Here is a 19,743-nt window from a genome sequence, read left to right on the forward strand (position 1 = left end):
TGGTCTTTCCCTTTGGCATAAGTCTTGATCAAACTCACCGTGATGTGGCATTTCCTGCTCTGATACCAAGTGTCACGGAGGAGCGGTGATCTCGGGGCACATTTTGGGTGCAAGTTTCCACTCAGGACTAGGAAAATTCAGTACAAAACTGAAAACAAAGAATACTTGCTGAATGTTGCACACCAAGACCTATAGCTCGTCTCGAAGAGGACAACGAGTCGGTCATTTTGAGTGCTAGTACTTTGAAAACGGACACCGTATGAAGGAGATATGACCAAAAACGTACAAGCTACAATAGAAACGGTATCACCCAAATGCGGGCTTCCAACCCCAAAAATTGTATTGATTCAATGCCGACACGCGACGAGATTACAATGGGATCACGAGTGATGAGAGAAAAGACTTATGGGTGTCCGAGGCACGGGATCCCTTGCCCACCACAAGCTGTCTTGTATCTAAACGAAGGTAGGAGAGGTCAGGCTAGGCCACATTACTCCACCTCAAGGTACTCCCATATAGAGGCAAAGAATTCGGGGCCTCCAAGCATCCCTTGAGAGCACCATGTGAGGCCGGATAGGAATCCCAAAAATCTCACACCACAGGGTGCAGTTCACGGTGTGAAGCGGGCTTCACGAATTTTATCAAATTTGTTTTTTTTTGGACTGTTTCACAACATGAGATACTTAGTGTTTCACATCGTGAAATGCTTGGTTTTGTGCCGTGAACCAGACTTTACAGAAAAATAAATTTGATTTTATTTTTACACGGGGACAGTTTCATGCCGTGAAACACCTAAGGGTTCACGTTGTGAATCGATTTTTGAAATTTTTTTGGGCGCAGACCCCTAGGGCGTGAACCCTTGGGGCGTGACCATTTTTCTTTCTTTCTTTTTTTTGTGGGGCGCAGGCCCCTAGGGCATGAACCTTTAAGGCGTGAGTTAGAAAATGGTTCACGCGTGAACCATTTTCTAAAATTTATTTATTATTATTTTTTCTTTTTTTGGAGGCTAGTGGGAAATTCAAATTTCCTTGTTTGGGGGGGATATTTTTTCAATTTTAAATTAAGGAGTTATGGGCATTTTCCCAAAAAGGTAAGTGGGAATCAAAAAAGTCAACTTTTTTATGACACCCCCTTACTCCCTTCATAAATGACCCCCAAAATGGACAATTTGACAACTCATGGGCATCTACTCATTGAATGTTCATTAGCTCTAATGAGTTATGTAAAAAAAGTGATTAAGATTTAATCAAGGATTAATTCTTTCACTAATCTTTCCCTCTTTTACACTAATCAAGGACTCTAATTAACTATTAATTTCTAATTAATTCACACAATTGAGCACATCATTGGATAGAGCAAGGATTTGCTAAGCTATGTGCATCATCTAATGTGTAAATTAATTTATAATTAGATATTAATAAAACTCTTAATTTTAGTCTCTTCTTTTAAGGTAAAATTAAACAAAAAAGAGTCAAATTCCTCCAATTGATGTAATTAGGTGTTTTGAAGCATGTAAATGTCCTTAAAACACTCAAAAAAACTAATTTCGACTACTTACATGATCAATCTGGACCCCAAATAACCCATTTTTTAAATTTTTTATCTCTTAAAGTAGATTAATCATCCTTAATGACAAAAACCAATCAATTAAGAGAAATTAGTCATTTTCAAGAGTTTTTTTATGTTTTTGAAAAAGATTAGAAAGATTAAGCTACTCCTAATGGTTGCTAACACTCTAATACAAATAATTCCAACAAAAAACACTGCATTAGGGAGAGAGATTAGCAAGAGGATTAGTAAGAGCAAGACTCAATTGCGTAATGGGAGAGTCTATTGTATTATGAGAGAAATTCACTTATATACATGGCCATAAGTGTTCACACTCACTTAAATCATGGCTGACCGGGCACTTTAGGCTCATAAGAGGCCTAATGCTATTACAATGACTACTCTCATAATATATCCATGAAGTGAATCACTTGGGACTTCATCCTACATGCTCTTGAAGTGGGAATCGCCATAAATACTCCGTCACACCATTATAGGTGCCCATCCAAATTGTAGATTTGGACACCATTGCTTCATATCTTGAATGTATGACCCTTTGGTGTATCTACCTTGACTCCTTGATGTAAGATAATGGTGGTAGTTCTTGTTAACCTTAGGAATGGTTTAACATATGGTTGAGCTGCCTTCTTCTGACAAAAAGGGTCGCCCCATGAGGGCATAATTCACCCCTTGGAGCATGCCTCATGGGAGAGATTTACACTTTTCTTCTATGGCAGGGATTGTTAGATAGAGGATGACTTCCAGAGGAGGCCTGATTCTCTCTCTTACTCTTGGCATAATCGCTCGCAGGAGGAAAAAGGATTGCATTTTTTCATGGCTGGATAGATTCTATGTGGATGATTGGGCCCTCGATAGGGGAGCCACTATCACTTATGCCTAGCACCACTAAATCAAATCACTGCCTAGTTTTTCTTTGTCTCAGGGAGCCTGGGACTCAAAATGCTTCCCCTTATGTTCACATCCCTGATTCTCTTTATTTGGATGCAGAAACCTCACTTGTGATAAGAGTGAAAAGGCACTGTGTGTCCAAGAAAATAGTGCCCTCTATGGCCTCATTACATCTAGCCTTCTAGATGTGCTAGGTTATAATACTATTAATAATCTCCCATGCATTGTCCAATCTCTGTCGGCGACGACAGGGCATATCCTGAATCTGGAAAATCCTGAAGGTAACCCCACTGAGAAACTCCTTGCTTGATCAAAATGACGTGACTCTTGTCGTCCCCCTCGTACCTAAGCTGGGGGAGACCGACTGAGTCAAACAAATGATAGAACCAAAAGATATGTAGGCATCCTTACTAATCCTACCAAATAGGTGTGCTATCACGGTCCAAGTCCTCTGTGGTTCCCTACATTCCCATAGGAAGTCATAAATTGTCTCTAAAGCTCCTGCACATCTTGGGTAAGTTGGGCTAACACCAAGAACCGATCTCCACTAGTTGGTGGTGGCCTTCCTGTAAGAGCCACAGCCTTCGCCAGAAACTCCTCTGAATGAGGTAATACCATAGGACTCCCAATGAGGTCTAAGGGTAGGGACTCTCTGAATCTTTCCCAAGACAAGCTGCATGGCATTCCTCACAGTGTAGCTATAGAAAGGTAAAATTTTCATCGGATTGGTGGCATCCATCAATTCCCATTCACCACTAGGATCCCAAGGTAAATGTCTGATAGGGCATCCACCAAATAGCCAAAGTCAAGAAGCATCTGTGATCATCTCTAGGGGGGGTCAATACAAAAGTGCTTCCCTACTCTGACAACTACTCTCACGGGCCGAACCACTAGGCCCTCAACCATATCCTACACTACACATTTCTTGAGCTTCCACCCATTGTGAACAGAAAAGAAAAATGGTACCTCAACCTTCCCTGGCAAGGGGAGACCCATAATCTGCAGAGGAACCTCGGTCCCTAAAAAAAACCCAAACCACAAGTGAGGAGATCCATCCAGAAAAGCCCTTGTAACCCAATGGTTGGGTATGGCTGCATTAATTTGCATAATCCTCCGACTAGCTCCCCTCAAGTGCTGAGTAAGGCCAACCCTTTGATCCTCCATCACACTCTTAAACGTCTTCCACTAGTAGCCCAATATATGTGTGTGGCAGTGCCAAGAGATCTACCATGCTCATCCATGATTAATTCATTCCACAAAATGGGCTGTCTGTAAGCCTCCTTAATTGACTGAGGAGGTATATGAACTAGAAAACTTCTCATGCACTCCTAGGCCCGAAGAAGGGACCTAACCAGAAGGGAGGAGAGGGGGTGGTGATCTGTCTCAGAAAAGATGAATCGTGAGCTGTCGCCACCCTTGACTAGAGTGCATCTCATAACTTGTTGTAGGAGAAAGTCCTTCCAAGGCTCAATTCCAAGAAGAAATCCTCGAAAAATCAACTTGCAAAGCAACGCCTTACACTGCACCTCTAGGTTAATGATATTCAATCCCCCCTCATGCTTAGGTATGAAAATGGTTTCCCAGGCAACTCTAGCCCGGGTGTGTGCAGTGCCGTCCAACCTTGACCACAAAAAGTTCCTAATGAGGCAACGAAGTTGGCCAACGCATCCTCTATGAAAAACCCAACATGAGGTGATGAACCTGGCCGTGGCCAGCAGCACTTGGTTAACCAACAACACTCTCTGGATGCCAGATCAAGCTTCTTGCTGCTCCAATGCTGAAGTTTTTCTCTTAATCGACTCATGATTACAGGTCCAAACTGATGTGTTAGGGAAATGTCAATTCTAACCCTAGCAGCCAAGGTACCTAGTAGTACATCCTCTCTCAACGCAAGTAAACCCCACATCTAAGCCCCAATCTATCTATGGGGAGTCGCTAACCCAAAATCCGACAGACTTGTGCCAATTAATGTTGGCACCTACAGCCAAACAGAATATATCTGGGTTGTGCCAAAAGCACAAAGACAAGCATGTGAGGCCTCCAGAAACATCACGGTGTCATCTGCTAACTTTGAATCCACAAGCTCATCCTCTGTGCATAAAGGCAATCTGAGACCCGTGACACCTGGGGTGGCCCAAAGAAATCTTCTCATGGCCTCTACCACAATGAGAAAAACTAAGGGAGCAAGGGGACAACCTTGCCACACCGAGCGAGAAATCTGAAGCCACTCACCCCATCCCCCACAGGCCAAAACCGTGCTATGGGCCTCCCTATAAAGGCAAGAGACCCCTCTGATCCAATCCTAGGTAGAATCCCATATGTGCCATTGTGCCTTTCAAAAAACCCCAATCCACTATGTCATATGCTTTTTCAAAATCAAACAAAAGGATGGCAAGGGGTTGGCGGCTAGCTTTAGCCCACTCAATAGCATCCCAGAATGAAAAAATGTTATTAAAAAAACTCCTTCCTTGGAGAAAACCATTATTGTGTCATGAATGATTCTTTGGAGGACCGGTTCAGCCTCATGCTCAGAGCCTGTAGTGTGCACTCTTGCTATTGCATGACATCCTTAGTTTCATAGTCTACCTAGATCACCATCAAAGCTCCTTGCCAAAGTACAAGGATGGGTAGGTGCCATTAGTTTTTAAAAACTAGTTTACAAACAATTCTCCATATCATCAAGTTCTTTGTCTTGTGAAAGGGAAGTTTTATTTTCTTACAAAACCACTCTTACAACTGTAGCATCTCTTATCATGAATAATAATAGTGCTTCAACTTCTTCATCAAGTTCCTTAGAACCAACCCTTAATAAACCTTCTTCAATCCACTCCAACATGTGACTCATCAACTATACTTCCTAGAACTAATCCTTAGTAACCCTTAATAAACCTTCTTCAATCCACTCCAACATGTGACTCATTAACTATTATTCCTAGAACTAATATTTAGTAACCCTAAATCAACCCATGCCAACATGTGGTTCATCAATACCTATACTTAAATGATTAATATGCAACCACCTTTTAGTGTGCACCTTTATTTTAGATCACCCTTAGCTTTTTAGAGTATGGGTTCACTAGGAGTAAGAGAATTGACAGGAGTACGAAACCCCCCATCCATGAGTCCCTTGAAGAGGATAGGGAGATAAAAAATCATGAGTGAAAGAGAGAGTGGAGAGAATGCCATCAGCATTTCACATAAGATCTAAAGATATTCCAACATGTTTTAATATATATAATATCTCTCAGAGACTTGGCTTTGGTTTAGAAAAAGGCCTTGGAGTTGGTGCACTTAAGATGATCACTTCATGAAGAAGCACAAGGAAAAACTATGTGCATTCATTGGCCATCAAAGTTAACTTTTTAGTAATGTCCACCATGAGTAGACATAAGAACATATCCCCAAAAATGGGCACACACAAGAAGCTACTTTTCTCATATAAGGCATCATGGGAGTACACAATGTTTTCTTTTAAATGGTAAGGTATACAAGAACCTCTCCCAAACGAGTTTGGTAACATTTGACAAATCATGACACAAGGTTGATTGCAAGCCAATTATGCTTGATAAAAGGATTTAAGAATATTAATTTGGATCCTACTTCCAAATTGTCATTAACAACCCCAAGGTTGATGCCCTCTTCATTTAATTTCAATCCTACTTTCAATTGTCATTAACAACCCCAAGGTTGATGTTCACCTTGTAAGAAACAAACTAAAAATCCATACATAAAAATCTAAAAAGCCAAAGAAGAGATAATAATTCATTAATTAGAAAACAAGCAATCCCAAAGCAACATTGGCAATCATGAATTTCTCCTTAGTATGTAAACTTGAAGGAGATATCCAACAAGAGTGTAGCAATCTACAACATAACTCTCCATGAACAACACATTCAATGGCTCTACAAGGATGTGATGGAGAAAAAGGAGGGGTGTATATTAACTTATGTGCTAAATATCTAACAATTAGAATCTATAATCACCAAGAATACATTCATAGTATTTGGTTTCTAATAATGCAAAGATGTCTTCATTATTTCATTTTAATATTGTAAAAGTGTCATTGCCATGTTGAAACTATCTTTAAGGATGTTCACACATTTGGACATCATGCTTGATTGCATTCTTGTATCATGAGGAATATTGGAAAATAAGACCAATCATATGTAAAAGAGCTAGAACTAGAAAATGGGCACCCTCGAGTCACTTACTTCTGGCCACCACCACAAGCATAGTAAGAAATAACTTCCTTATAAAGTATATAAGTCAACTTCCTTATGTTTATATAACAATCTTTCAATTTGTGTAATAGAGTTAAGTGTTTTCTAGACATTTTTGTGTAGTAGAGTTAAGTGTTTTCTAGACATTTTGTGGCCTCAACGCTTCCCTTTGTGGGCTTGTTAAGTGTTTTCTAGATATTTTTGTGGCCTCAATGCTTCCCTTGGTGGGCTTGTTCTTAGATAACTCTTCGTGAGTTCTTTAGAAGTGAGTGCACAGGCTATGAGCCTAGTTCATTTAAAAAATGGCATCATCCTTTAGATGTGAGCCTAGCAAAAAAAAAAAAAAATCAAACTATAAAAAGAAAACCTGTTTTTTAGCTTGGGTAGAACATGAATGTTTGAAATCAGTTTGGAGGACAAATTTCCTGGCCATTTAACTTTTTAATATATATTATATGTTTTTAGATTTTTCCCTTGATTTTAACTTACAAGAAGGTTATCGGCTTTGGGGGGGGAAAAAAAGAATTAGCGAAAGTAAGGAATTATATTTTGATTTTGTCACTTATTGAATATCATCGATGCCTTGTTATCTTTTCCATAACTTCTTGCAAAGGTTCAAGGACCTTGTTTGATGGAATTAACCCACACACAAATTCCTCACCTTTTTAGTGTGGTGGAAGCCCCTCATTTGAGATGTGGAAAGATTCACCAAGGAGTAGTTTTAGTGCCTTGGCAAGTGATCTTCAATCTTGTCATAGGCAAGATTGTGAAAAGGCATATATTCATAATGCTTATGTATGGTTCAAAATTATGCTACTTACCACCTAATCTAGGCTAGAATAAGATTGTAATTGTCATGCAAAACTTACCACCAACAGTTACAAACACTAGGGAACAAAATGGCTTAACGTGCTCCCCCTTCCTACTATAGGTTCCGTCCTCAGAAGCCTAGATGGTGGGGCTATAGTAGATAGTTGTTGTAGTTAGAATAAAAAAAGAGGCATAAACTTTTGGTGCTCCTTGGATAGTCTTGTTAACTTTGGCAATAAATTCTTCCTATTTATGGCATATTAAAGATGAAAATGCATTGTCTATAATTGCATTAGGTTTGGGAGATGCTTTCATTCATCACAATGCTTACAAAGGTATGTAACAAAAGGGGCTTAAGATGAACTAAAGAAGCTCTTTGGGGCCAAGGGAAAGAAGTCAAAATCCAATTCTTTGGTCTTAAAATAAAATATAATGAGTCATCCACTGCACATGTGAATAAAATGAAAAGCATAATGCAACAATTAGCATGTATTCGAGCACCAATAGAGGAGGAGAATATCATAGCCATCCTACTAAAGAGTATGTCCATGGAAGGGTTTGGGCCACTAGTGTCCACACTCAAGAACCTCCCATAACCAACATTTGAAGGTATAGAGAAGGCGACACTCATGGAAGAGGACCAATGAATCAAAAGCAAGGCTATAGTGGCTACATTGAGTGAGGAGAAGGCTTTCTTCTATAAAGGACCAAAGACAAAGCTCGCATGCCATCATTGTTAAAAAGTAAGGCATATGGCTAAAGACTATTGGCATAAAAAGAGAGCCAAGGTGATGAGACATGATGGTCAAAGATGGAGAGAAGGACATCAAAGATTCTTCCCATGAAGGAAGCTTCTTCTTGAACATTTTAAAAAGGGCATTGCTCTCACCTTGTGTTGTAACCCTATCCTACCCTTGTGTAAAGTCTCAACGCAAGTCAAAATGGTGGCCTACTGATGTATAAAGACAAGTAGAGTTGAGCTTTTTTATGTAGACTCTAGTACATGTTAGATGATGTGTTAGATGACAATTGAGAGGGAGTGGTGAAGAGTGCAACCATTTGGGAATTAAGGGGAGGCATTTGGGAATTAAAGGGGGATCATTAAGGTGTTCAAATCAAATGTCAGACGAGTAAATTGTCCAAATGGGTCATAAAATGATGTATGTGGGTGAGAATCAATCCAAGATAGCATCAAAAGAAGGTGTGTAGAACAAGGGGCTAATAAAGGTCAACAATCACCATTAAGCCTAGAATCATGGGAGGTGAAAGAAGCTAAATCACACAAAGCTAATTTAGGACTCAATTAGTCAATGGATTAAGCAAATTATGGTGCTAATGATAATGTACTCAAGCCAACCTAAAACATCTAATCTCTTGGTATTATCGTATCATTAGTTTAATCACTTTTTCTCTACTTTCATAATGCAAGTATAATCAACTTAATCCACTTGATGTACTTCCAACTTAAATTTCAAAAGTGGAGGAGATGGTAGCAATAGAACCACTTTTAAACAAGGTATCTATCATCTCCTTTTCCTAACTTCTTCACTCTTCTTATTCTCAATGTCTTCAAAAGTTTACCATTGTGAACACCGTTGTGAATTTTAGTTTATGCTTGTGGTGTACATGTGGATGATCTTATCATTACTAATAGAACCAAGTCTTTTAAAGGAGTGATTTGAAAGACTTGGGTGTAGTTCATTACTATCTTGGAATTGAAATTTGGAGAAACGAAGCAAGTATGATTCTTAAATCAAAATACATTCAAGGATTATTAGAATAATTAACATGCAAAAATAATTAATTAGCATAATGTCCATAAAGTTAGTTTTTACTCCAATGAAATCAAATCAAAAGCTTTTAGCTTTTACACATGAATCAATTATTAATAGTACTGTTTTAACATATCTTGTGGGAAGCTTAATTAATGTGAGTTGAAATTTTACTCCTAATTTACAATCTCAAAATAAATCACAAGACATCTTCTTATAAACTTGTTAAGACAAAAGACATGCCAATCAAATTATAAGAGAGGGTTATCAACTCTTTTTCTTGTAGTTTCTCGCTAATATTTTAGAAATAAATCTTAAAGTTAGAGCTATCACAAGTCTTCTTGCTTTTTATCTGCACTTCTATACTTATCAAAAATCCATACTTCTTTTTTAATATGATCTTGATTATACGATGTCAATCTTCATCTTAATATGATTTGATGATCGATAAAGTCTAACTTATTTACTTTTTCCTGTGAGTACTATCCATCTTATTAAGTTAAATATAATAAATGTCTAAAATTCAAGATGCTTGGCAACCACCCAAAGAAAAATGGGAATGAGGTATAGGCCAGCTTGATGGAGTGTGGACAATTCCATAGGCACAGCCCATACAAGCCTCCAAGCAGCCAGCTATATGCCCAACTTCATGCCCAAGCAGGGATGAAATTTGAAGGCCTACCCTAACCTCCAATTTGAGGCCATAAACTAGCTTGACCTTCAAAAATTAACTAAATATCTGTATTTGTGTAACATTTAGAGAATTTTCAAAAGTGGCTTTCTTTTGCAACCCTGTTTTCTAAGAGCCCTTCTCTAGAAGGTTTGAAGGGCTTTGATGCCCTCTGAAGGCTTCAAATTTCAGCACTATGCCCAAGGGGTTGCCTGACCACGTGTAAACCCTTTAGGGTGTAGACCGGCCAGTGGTGGAGGGCCTCCAATCCTGTGTACTGTGCACTTCTCTCTTTCTCTATTTTCTCCATCTCTCTTGCATGCAAAACACACATGGTTCTATCTCCATAACTGACAAGAAAGATTCTTCAAGCCACGTGTAACAGGTGATGTACCACATCATACCAAATTGACCACAACCATCTGGCTAACCAAGGATAGCCACACTGTGATCCAATAACAATTGACCATGGAGCCCTGCTCGCCCAGAATCCATAAGATTTGTTCTATTTCATCTACGCCCCCAAGGGAAGCACAAGACCTCAAAGTCCAGTCTCTGTGTCTGCCCTGCTGATGTCGTCGATGATGCCCCTATCTCAAAACAAAATCTTTTTGGGTTCCATGTATGATGTTTAGGTTGATGGTAAGGTCACAGTTGTTGAAGTCTAATGGACTTTGCCACCACCTCGCAGATGTGCTACCAGGTGCCACACCTGATTTTGGGGAAAGTAGGGGAGTCTAGATCATCCGAGAGAAGGGAGTGGTAGAAGTGCATGACAATGTCTCAAACACGGGTAGGGTTGGGTTCAGGGCTCGGTTTGGTCCTTCGAGACTGTCAATGCAATGCTGTATCTCCTGTGGGCGTAGGTGACAAAGAATCCCCCGTCACAATATCTCCTGCCTCTGGCTTTTTGTCCTTTGGGGGGGGCGTGGGGGGGGGCAATATTCGGTCTTCATGGTCTCAATAGCCTTCAATGAGGTGCGACCCATCTCCATCTGGCCCTGCTCCAAGGTTGTCCCAAACCTGCTCATTTGATGAAGAATGTGCTGCTAATCCCCATGAGCCTGCCCTGTGGAGAAAGGAGCTAGCCTTGGCTAGTGATGGATCCAGCACTAGCCCCTGCTAGTGTTGGATCTACATCATAAGAAGCAAAACCTCGAGACAAAGTGAACTCCTGCTGCCAGATCTCCTCGACCCTCCACTTGTCCCAGAGAAGGTGATCACGTATCCTGGCGGACTGCTGGAAATTATGCTCCCAGGGTCAGCTAAAGAAAGGACCATCGGGATGTGATCAGAGAAGGTAGCTCCTGCCATAACACCAATCATCCCATCTCTATCAAAGGCCCACTCATTGAGATGGAAATGATCTCAGCGGGCCATGGAAAAAGAGTCCAGGCAAGTAGGGGACTGTCCTTCCCAGTTTAGGATCAGTCAAGCTCTCAATGCACCCTGGACTTCCAGATATTGATCAAGCTCTGGAAGAAGAGGATCACCTGGTCCCTTATGTGGTGTCTGCAGTGTAGGCATGCCACTTGCAATTGGGAGTCATGGTGAAGGGGAAGGAGAGAACAGAAGAGCCCAAATCCTGTGAAGTCGACCTGGCATACTAGAGTATGGAGCAGTGCCATTATGCCAATCTGAGAATGTGTCTAGATCAAGAAGCATCGCCAAAAAGAATGATCCACTACATGATACATCTCCAGTGGCTGAAAATCGAAATCCTCTGTGGCAAGAGGGGGAAGGCCAATGAGAGTCTCCAATGGGTTAAGGGGGACTGACGTTGGAAGACGATGAAATGAGCTGCCAAATTCCTTCGGAAGGGCTAATCAACCTGAGTGAAGAAGTTCCTGCAGTGTGGGCCACTATGGATGCCACAGTTGGAGGGGCCTCACCCATCTGCCCCAGTTTAAAACCAATCACTAGGGAGAAGATCGCAAAAAGCAAACAATGACAAGGAACCGCACGGGAGTCCAGTCCATCAAGCAAAGTACGCAATACCACTGTGTAATGTGATGAGACCTCTGCTCACACTGTCCGCAAGTAGGGCCTAATCAGCTGTGGCCCAAAAACTGGATATCCATGATGTGTCCCTGCCCATTGTGAATCTTGGCTTGCGGGTGGTCTCTAAGTTGGCCCCTGCTGGAGATCCTGCAGATAAGAGAGGACCTTTGCGAAGCTTCTGTAATCAACAGCTCACGATGGGGCCTCCAGGTCGAGTGTGTTTCAAGGTCAAGGCCAATTATACAGTCTTCATCATAAAAAGATCCTGCCTTGAGATGGCACCTCTCTCTTCTCTGATACCACACCTTCCAAGCAGATCCAGACCATTTCCGTCCACTCTTCCTAAAATCAAGTGCCAGTTTTTTAGAAGGGAATGACACAAAGATGCACTCACTGCTTTGATTGTCATAATGACCTTTCACATGATTTTCTGATTGCTTTTCTGCTAAGTCACTGTAGGATGTACTCGTCATTCATGTGGATCAAAACAATCGGCAAGATCTGGCCAGTAAAACACTTTGTTTTTTGGAAACAGCTGATTACAAACAGTTGCTGGGTCAACTATGAGTGGATCAAAGTCAAGGACAAACTAATGCAACCACTCCATTGGGCTGGATTCTTACGCTAAGATTGCATGTGGTTCAGTTGAAAAAGTGAATGCTACTGTTTTCAAGTGTTGGATTTGTTTGTGCTGTTCCTTATTCCGGCATGTCCTCCTGCATGGCAACATCTGCACATATGTTAGACATACAAACATAAGCTGTAATATCCTTTTCATCCAATTGCACTGCATGTTCAAAGGCATCCCTTCCAAGATCCACATTGCCCGACTTTTGACAAGCCCCCAATACAGTATGCCACACCACAATACCAGGATGGAACGGCATCTTCTTAATTATCCCTACAGCCTTGTCTACATGGCCTGCACGACCAAGGAGATCAATCATGCTAGTGCAATTCTCAAGAGTTGGAATTAAACCATAGTCATTGCTAATGGCCTTGAAGTACATTTGGCCCTTATCAACAAGACCTGCATGACAGCATGCATTAAGAACACTAGTGAATGTGATCAAATTTGGCTTCATACCTTCTCCTAACATTCTCTCAAAGATATAAAAAACATTATCGCTCTTTCCAAGCTGAGCATATCCTGTGATAAGTGCAGAAAACGAAACCACGTCTCGAATTGGAAGCTTGTCAAACACTTCTTGTGCTTCTGCAAGCGAGCCACATTTAGCATACATATCAACCAAGGTGTTGCCGACATGGAGCTCTTTTTCCAATCCTCTTCTGGCTATCTCGGCATGTGTTTCAGATCCCTTGATTGTGGCTCCTATGCTGCCGCAAGCCTTCAAGACGCAAACAAATGTGCCAGCATTTGGAGAGATGCCCTCACGTTGCATCTGTTCAAACCACTGGAGTGCTTCCTCACCATGCCCATATTCTGTATATCCTGAAATTAGTGCATTCCATGAGACTACAATTTGAACTGCAAGCTTGTCAAACACTTTCTGTGCTTCTGCAAGCAAGCCGCATTTCACATACATATCGACCAAAGTGCTGCCAACAAGGAGCTCTCTTTCCAGTCCTTTTCTGGCAAGCTCAGCATGTATTTCTTGTAACTTGAATGTGGCTCCTATGCTGCCACAAGCTTTCAAGCAGCAAACAAATGTGACAACAACCGGGGAGATGCCCTCATGTTGCATTTGCTCAAAACAGTTGAGTGCCTCATGATCACACCTGTGTTCAGCATATCCTGCAATTAAAACAGTCCACGAGACTACATCTCCACCTGGGAGCTTGTCAAACAACTCCTGTGCTTCTGCAAGTGAGCCACATTTAGCATACATATCAACCAAGGTGTTGCCAACGAGGACATCTCCTTCTAACCCTTTTCTAGCAATCTCAGCATGTATTTCTCGTCCCTTGACTGTAGCTCTGCTGCTGCTACAGGCTTTCAAGCTGTAAACGAATGTGACAGCACTCAAAGAGAGGCCTTCATGTTGCATCTGTTCAAAACAGTTGAGTGCCTCCTCACCACTCCCATGTTCAGCATGTCCTGCAATCAGCGCAGTCCATGAGGTTGCATCTTGAACTGGGAGTTTGTCAAACACCTCCTTTGCTTTTGCAAGGGAGACACATTTGGCATACATATCAACCAAGGTGTTGCAGATGAGTAGCTCGCTTTCAAACCCTTTTCTGACAATATCAGCATGTATTCCTTGCATTTTATCTGTGGCTCCTATGCTGCCACAAGCTTTCAAGCTGTAGACATATGTGACAGCACACGGAAAAACACCCTCTTCTTGCATCTGTTCCAAACAGTTGAGCGCTTCCTCACCACACCTGTATTCAACGTATCCTGTGATAAGTGCAGTCCATGACACCACGTCCCGAACTGGCAGTTTGTTAAACACTCCCTGTGCTTCTGCGAGCAAACCGCATTTAGCATACATATCAACCAAGGAGCTGCCAATGAAATCGTCCCTTTCTAGAAACCCTTTTCTTGCACTCTCTGCATGTATTTTCCGGCCCTTGTCTGCGGCTCTTATGCTGCCACAGGCTTTCAAGCTGCAAACAAATGTGACGACACCTGGAGAGATGCCTTGGTGCTGCATCTGTTCAAAACAGTTAAGTGCTTCCTCACCACACCCATGTTCTGCATATCCTGCAATTAATGCAGTCCACGAGACCATGTCTTGAACAGGAAGCTTGTCAAACACTTTTTGCCCTTCTGCAAGCAAGCCACTTTTGGCATACATATCAATCAAGGAGCTGCCAGCCAACTCATCTCTTTCCAACAACCCTTTTCTGGTAATTTCAGCATGTATTTCTTGTCCCTTGACTGTATCTCTTATGCTACCACAAGCTTTTAAACTGCAAATAAGTGTGACAACATCAGGAAAGATGCCCTCAAGTTGCATCTGTCTGAAACAGCTGAGTGCTTCATCACTATGGCCGTTGTTGGCATATCCCACAATCAGTGCATTCCATGTGACTGCACTTCGAATTGGAAGCTTGTTAAACATTTCCTGGGCTTCTTCAAGCAAGCAGCATTTAGCATACACATCAATCAGGGTGTTAACTACCAAGAGGGTTCTTTCCAACCCTTTTCTGGTGATATCAACATGTATTTCTCGGGCCTTGTCTGTGGCTCCTATGCTGCCACAAGCTTTCAAGATGCAAACAAATGTGACAGCATCTTGCAATATGCCGTTATGTTGCATCTGTTCGAAACAGTCAAGTGCTTCTTCGCCATGTCCTTGTTCCAAGTATCCTGTGATTAGTGCATTCCATGAGACCAGGTCTTGAATTAAAAGCTTGTCAAGCACTTGCTGAGCTGTTGCAAGCCAGCCACATTTAGCATACATATCAACCAAGGCACTGCCAACAAAAGCATCCCTTTCTAGAAACCCTTTTCTGGCAATCTCAGCATGTATTTCTCGACCCTTAACTATGGCTCCAATGCTGCCACAAGCTTTTAAACTGCAAACAAGTGTGACAGCATCCGGAGAGATGCCCTCATGTTTCATCTGTTCGAAACGGTTGAGTGCTTCCTGTCCACACCCTTGTTCGACATATCCTGCAATTAATGTATTCCACAAGACTACATCTCTAACTAGGAGCTTGTCAAACACTTCCTGTGCTTTTGCAAGGGATCCACATTTGGCATACATGGCAACCAAGGTGCTGGCAACAAAAACATCTCTTTCCAGCAACCCTTTTCTGGCAATCTCAGCATGTATTTCTTCACCCTTGACTGTTGCTCCTATAGTGCCACAAGCTTTCAAGCTGCAAAATAGAGTGACAGCATCTGGAGAGATGCCCTCATGTTGCATCTGTTCGAAACAATTGAGTGCTTCCTGACCACACCCGTATTCCACGTAACCTGTGATCAGTGCATTCCACAAGACCACATTTCGGACCAGGAGGTTGTCAAACACCTCCTGTGCATTTGCAAGGTATCCACATTTGGCATACATGTTGACTAAGGTGCTGCCAACAAAAACATCTCTTTCCAGCAAACCCAATCTGGCAATCTCAGCATGTATTTCCCGCCCTCTTTCGAGATCTTTCAAGCCAGTGCAAGCCTTCAATAAGGCCACAAAAGTGTACCCACTAGGAAGTAGAGAATCATCATCCTGCATTTTCTGGTACAGAGTGAGGGCATGCTGTGACTCTCCGTTTTTAACATAGCCTGTGATGAGAGAGTTCCAGGAACACTCATCCCGATACACCAGCCTATCAAAGACCTGCTGGGCATGGCACATGCTTCCAACTTCCACCAACATGGAGACGAGGCAGTTCCCCAGAGATGTATGGGCTTCCAGCCCACTTTCACGCATGTGGGCATACAAGCGCAGAGCATGGGCGAGGTTTTTCTCCTTTCTGCGTTTGTGCAAGATGCATGCAAAGTCCTCAACCTGTGAAGGTTGGAAGGGCGGCATCCCTTCTTCCAAAGAAGGGAGTGGCTCCTCTAACCTAAGCATCTCTCCACCAACACCAACACCTCTGATTCACTGCCTTCATTGTACAAGGCTCATCTTCTTTCTCAACCCAACAATCAAGGCTCTTCTCTGCTACCTACGTGCTCTCCCTTCCTGCACGTGCTCATTGTGGTAACTAGATCTTCGACGCCGAGAGCGTAGTTCTGTTAGCATAGCATTAGACTCCATTTTTGAAAGTGTAGGCAATTCAGTTAATCCTAATTAAGTTCCTTTTTGTGTTCGCATATCTTTCAAAAACTGGCTGCTTATATTAAGAGGTTAGAAAAAGACAGGTTACAACATGTTGAGAACTCTAATGAGACCACTGTCCATGCACATGACATACAGTTTCACAGGCCCTGAGCTTGCCTTTGACTTTATTGAGAAGTTTCTCTAGCTGTGAAACCAGCTTTTCTCTCTTTTCGTGAGTGTGACTTTCAAAAGGCATAGAGTGCTTTGATGAGCAACACATCCTTGGAGATGACGGCCTCTCTCATCTTCCACAGTTCCTGAATTTGCTGTGTTATCTGATCTACTTGCTTTCCTTTAGCTTTTTCCTGCAACCGATGAAGCTTGGTGTCCAAGTCTTTCAACCGTCTTTATATGCATCTTTCACCTACATGAATCAAGTTCTCTTTCGACCTGAAACTGTTAGTATGCATACTATTAAAAATGGAATCAAGTCTATTTAACCACAAGCACCATAACATTTCGGTTCTCAGGACAGTCCCATAGTTCCAAGGTGCACCCGATGCCTTCTCCAAGTAACAAGTTTTTCCAGCCAAGGGTGTAGCCATTCCATAGCTGAATGCACTTGGCCAATGACTCGAAACATTTCTTTGCAATAGGGCAGTGCATGAAAATGTGCAGGTCATCTTTCACCTCCTTGCATCTATGGCACTTCTCATCCCCTATGTTAAGTCTAAAGGCTTTAAGCTCGGTCCAAATAGCTTTGAACATGACCAACCACGCTAGGCACACTTTTTTTGGTTCCACATACTTATTCCATAGCTTATCAAACAGAAAATACCATTGCGATCTGTCCAGAAGGATTCCCCACCTCTTGTGTAGAGTCCTCTGTTTGGGGGGAATAGGGAGAAGTCCTTTTGATTCTTCCATTGGAAAGCTTTGTGTGCTAGCATATCTTTAATCGAAAGCAGCCAGGTGTCCGATTGGTGCCATAATCTGATTCTTACCCCAATAAGGTCTAATTCTGCATATGAGACATTATAATCTCTGATCAGATCAGCTCTGGACATCCAAGAATTGATGTCTCTGTCCCAAATATCCCACCAACAGCAGATTCCTTTCCTCTGCATTCTCAAAGCCACTTCAGCTTGGGCATTATCAATTGGGGGGGGGAGGGGAATGCTTGGCCACCAGATAGAGTCTCTCCCATGTACACCCCATATGTTCGCATATCTTTCTTTTCACCTTTTTGTTGCTTTAATTAATGCCCGCTACCCTAAGGTGAAAGGTACCTCCAGCTTCCTTGCTGGGAGAAGCAAGCAGCACTGAGAGCCCTCTCTCCCTCTCTGTCTCTCTTTCTATCTCTCAGGGCGGGGTGTAAGGGGCAAGCAGGAGGCGGCTTGAAAGATGGAGCGATGCATGCATCCGCCTCTCCTCACACGAGTACAGATACCCTAAAAGATGGAGCTGGTCTTTATTGCATGCATCCAACCTATGCTCATGCAAACAAAGAGACAGGGAAACAGATAAACTATCTATCCCTTGGGAGACACGATTTAGCAGAGGAAGTAAGGAGGCACCGGTATGTAGCCACAAGCCAGCCTAGCATGCAACCACAAGCACGTACTTGAGAAATCGCCAGAAACCCCTACTTTTTTAAAAAAAATGATCAAAATTTCTGAGATTTAAAGCTTAGCAACTCAAAGCAAAACCATGGCAGCCATAGAAAATCAATTGGTCAATTAATTAATGCTTTTTTTAAGATTTTGGTTGCTTATTTACAGTATTCTTTAAATTTAATTGATTGAGTTCCCACCATGTAACACAATGACAAAGTCTACACGAGGTCCTAGGTTGTATCCATGCGATCTATGGTTACAGAGCAACATCACAAGGGTGCTGGCCCACAGGACTCGATAAAAGCATTTTTTTAACCGATCAAAATAAGGACATGCTTATAAACTAACTGGATTTTTAGGCCAAAGTTACATATTTTGCCGATATTTTAACTAAAAATTGGTAAATTTGAATCGTTTTTTGTAAGGGCTTAATATATTTCTAGCCAATTTTTCTAAATTTCAATCAGTAAAAATACATTGAAATGCCATTTTTATCGAGCCCTAGTGCAGGGAGGACCTGCTCATGGATGTGTGGGTGTGTGTGTTAAAAAAATCTCAAAAAAGAAGAATAATAAATTAATTGATTGCTTGGTGCATCAATCCATTTGTAGTTTTAAAATAAGTTGCAAAATGCCATTTACAAATACTTGTTGTGCGGTCATAGTTGGATCACACATATTGCCAAGTCATTAAGTCATTAAATGACTTTAAAAAGAAACAAAAATGACCCCACCAAACTGCTATCAACAAGTGGAGAGCTATAATCACATTAACCTCCAAATAATCACCTCCTCAACCAATTGAATTCATGAATACATATAAGCAATCAAAAACAATAAAACATTTGTAAAATCGTGTAACCAGGACAATCTTGAAAAAAATCCTTACCTAAGCTATACCCTCACTACACCTTGTTAAAGGTAGGGCCAAAAAAAAAAAGGATTTCCAATACTAATATATCAATGAGGAATTGAATTAAGCACAAATGGCTGCCTTTGCCAGCACCCATTTCTGCTAAGCCTTAGCCAACCTTTAATATATATAAAAAGCAAAAAGGCTTAATGCCTATGAAAGGGATAAAACAAACTTACACAAGATAAAAGTAAAGGTTAATGGTGCAGTCTTTATAAGCAATTAAACATTCTCAATTGAAGACTCTTAATTATGGATATAGGCAAAAAGGCGAAAAAGGCTTAATGCCTATGAAAGGGATAAAATAAACTTACACAAGATAAAAGTAAAGGTTAATGATCTAGTCTATATAAGCAATTAAACATTCTCAATTGAAGACTCTTAATTATGGATATAGGCAAAAAGGCTAAAAAGGCTTAATGCCTATGAAAGGGATAAAACAAACTTACAGAAGATAAAAGTAAAGCTTAATGGTGGAAGCAATTAAACATTCTCAATTGAAGACTCTTACTTATGGATATAGGTCAAGGGACCTAACACTTATGTAACTAATTAAACACTCTTACTCAAGTGATGGAGGATTTTATGGTGCATAAAGCACTTACA

The 19,743-nt window shown here is 41.4% G+C and overlaps 1 protein-coding gene across 1 annotated transcript; it reads right to left on the minus strand.

The window, feature by feature from the left end:
• Window positions 1-12,628: 12,628 nt before the first annotated feature.
• LOC147609413 (pentatricopeptide repeat-containing protein At2g03380, mitochondrial-like) lies at window positions 12,629-16,378 on the minus strand. The gene is made up of 5 exons (XM_086787960.1): window positions 15,606-16,378; window positions 15,119-15,416; window positions 13,192-14,962; window positions 13,018-13,080; window positions 12,629-12,960 (listed from the first exon to the last, which is right to left on the minus strand). Exons 1-5 carry the CDS (start codon window positions 16,376-16,378, stop codon window positions 12,629-12,631), a joined length of 3,237 nt encoding a protein of 1,078 aa, XP_086644086.1.
• Between the last annotated feature and the right edge of the window lie 3,365 nt (window positions 16,379-19,743).

Source organism: Cibotium barometz, chromosome 51 (assembly GCF_041138505.1).
Source record: "Cibotium barometz isolate CiBa-2024 chromosome 51, ASM4113850v1, whole genome shotgun sequence".
Lineage (NCBI taxonomy): Eukaryota > Viridiplantae > Streptophyta > Polypodiopsida > Cyatheales > Cibotiaceae > Cibotium > Cibotium barometz.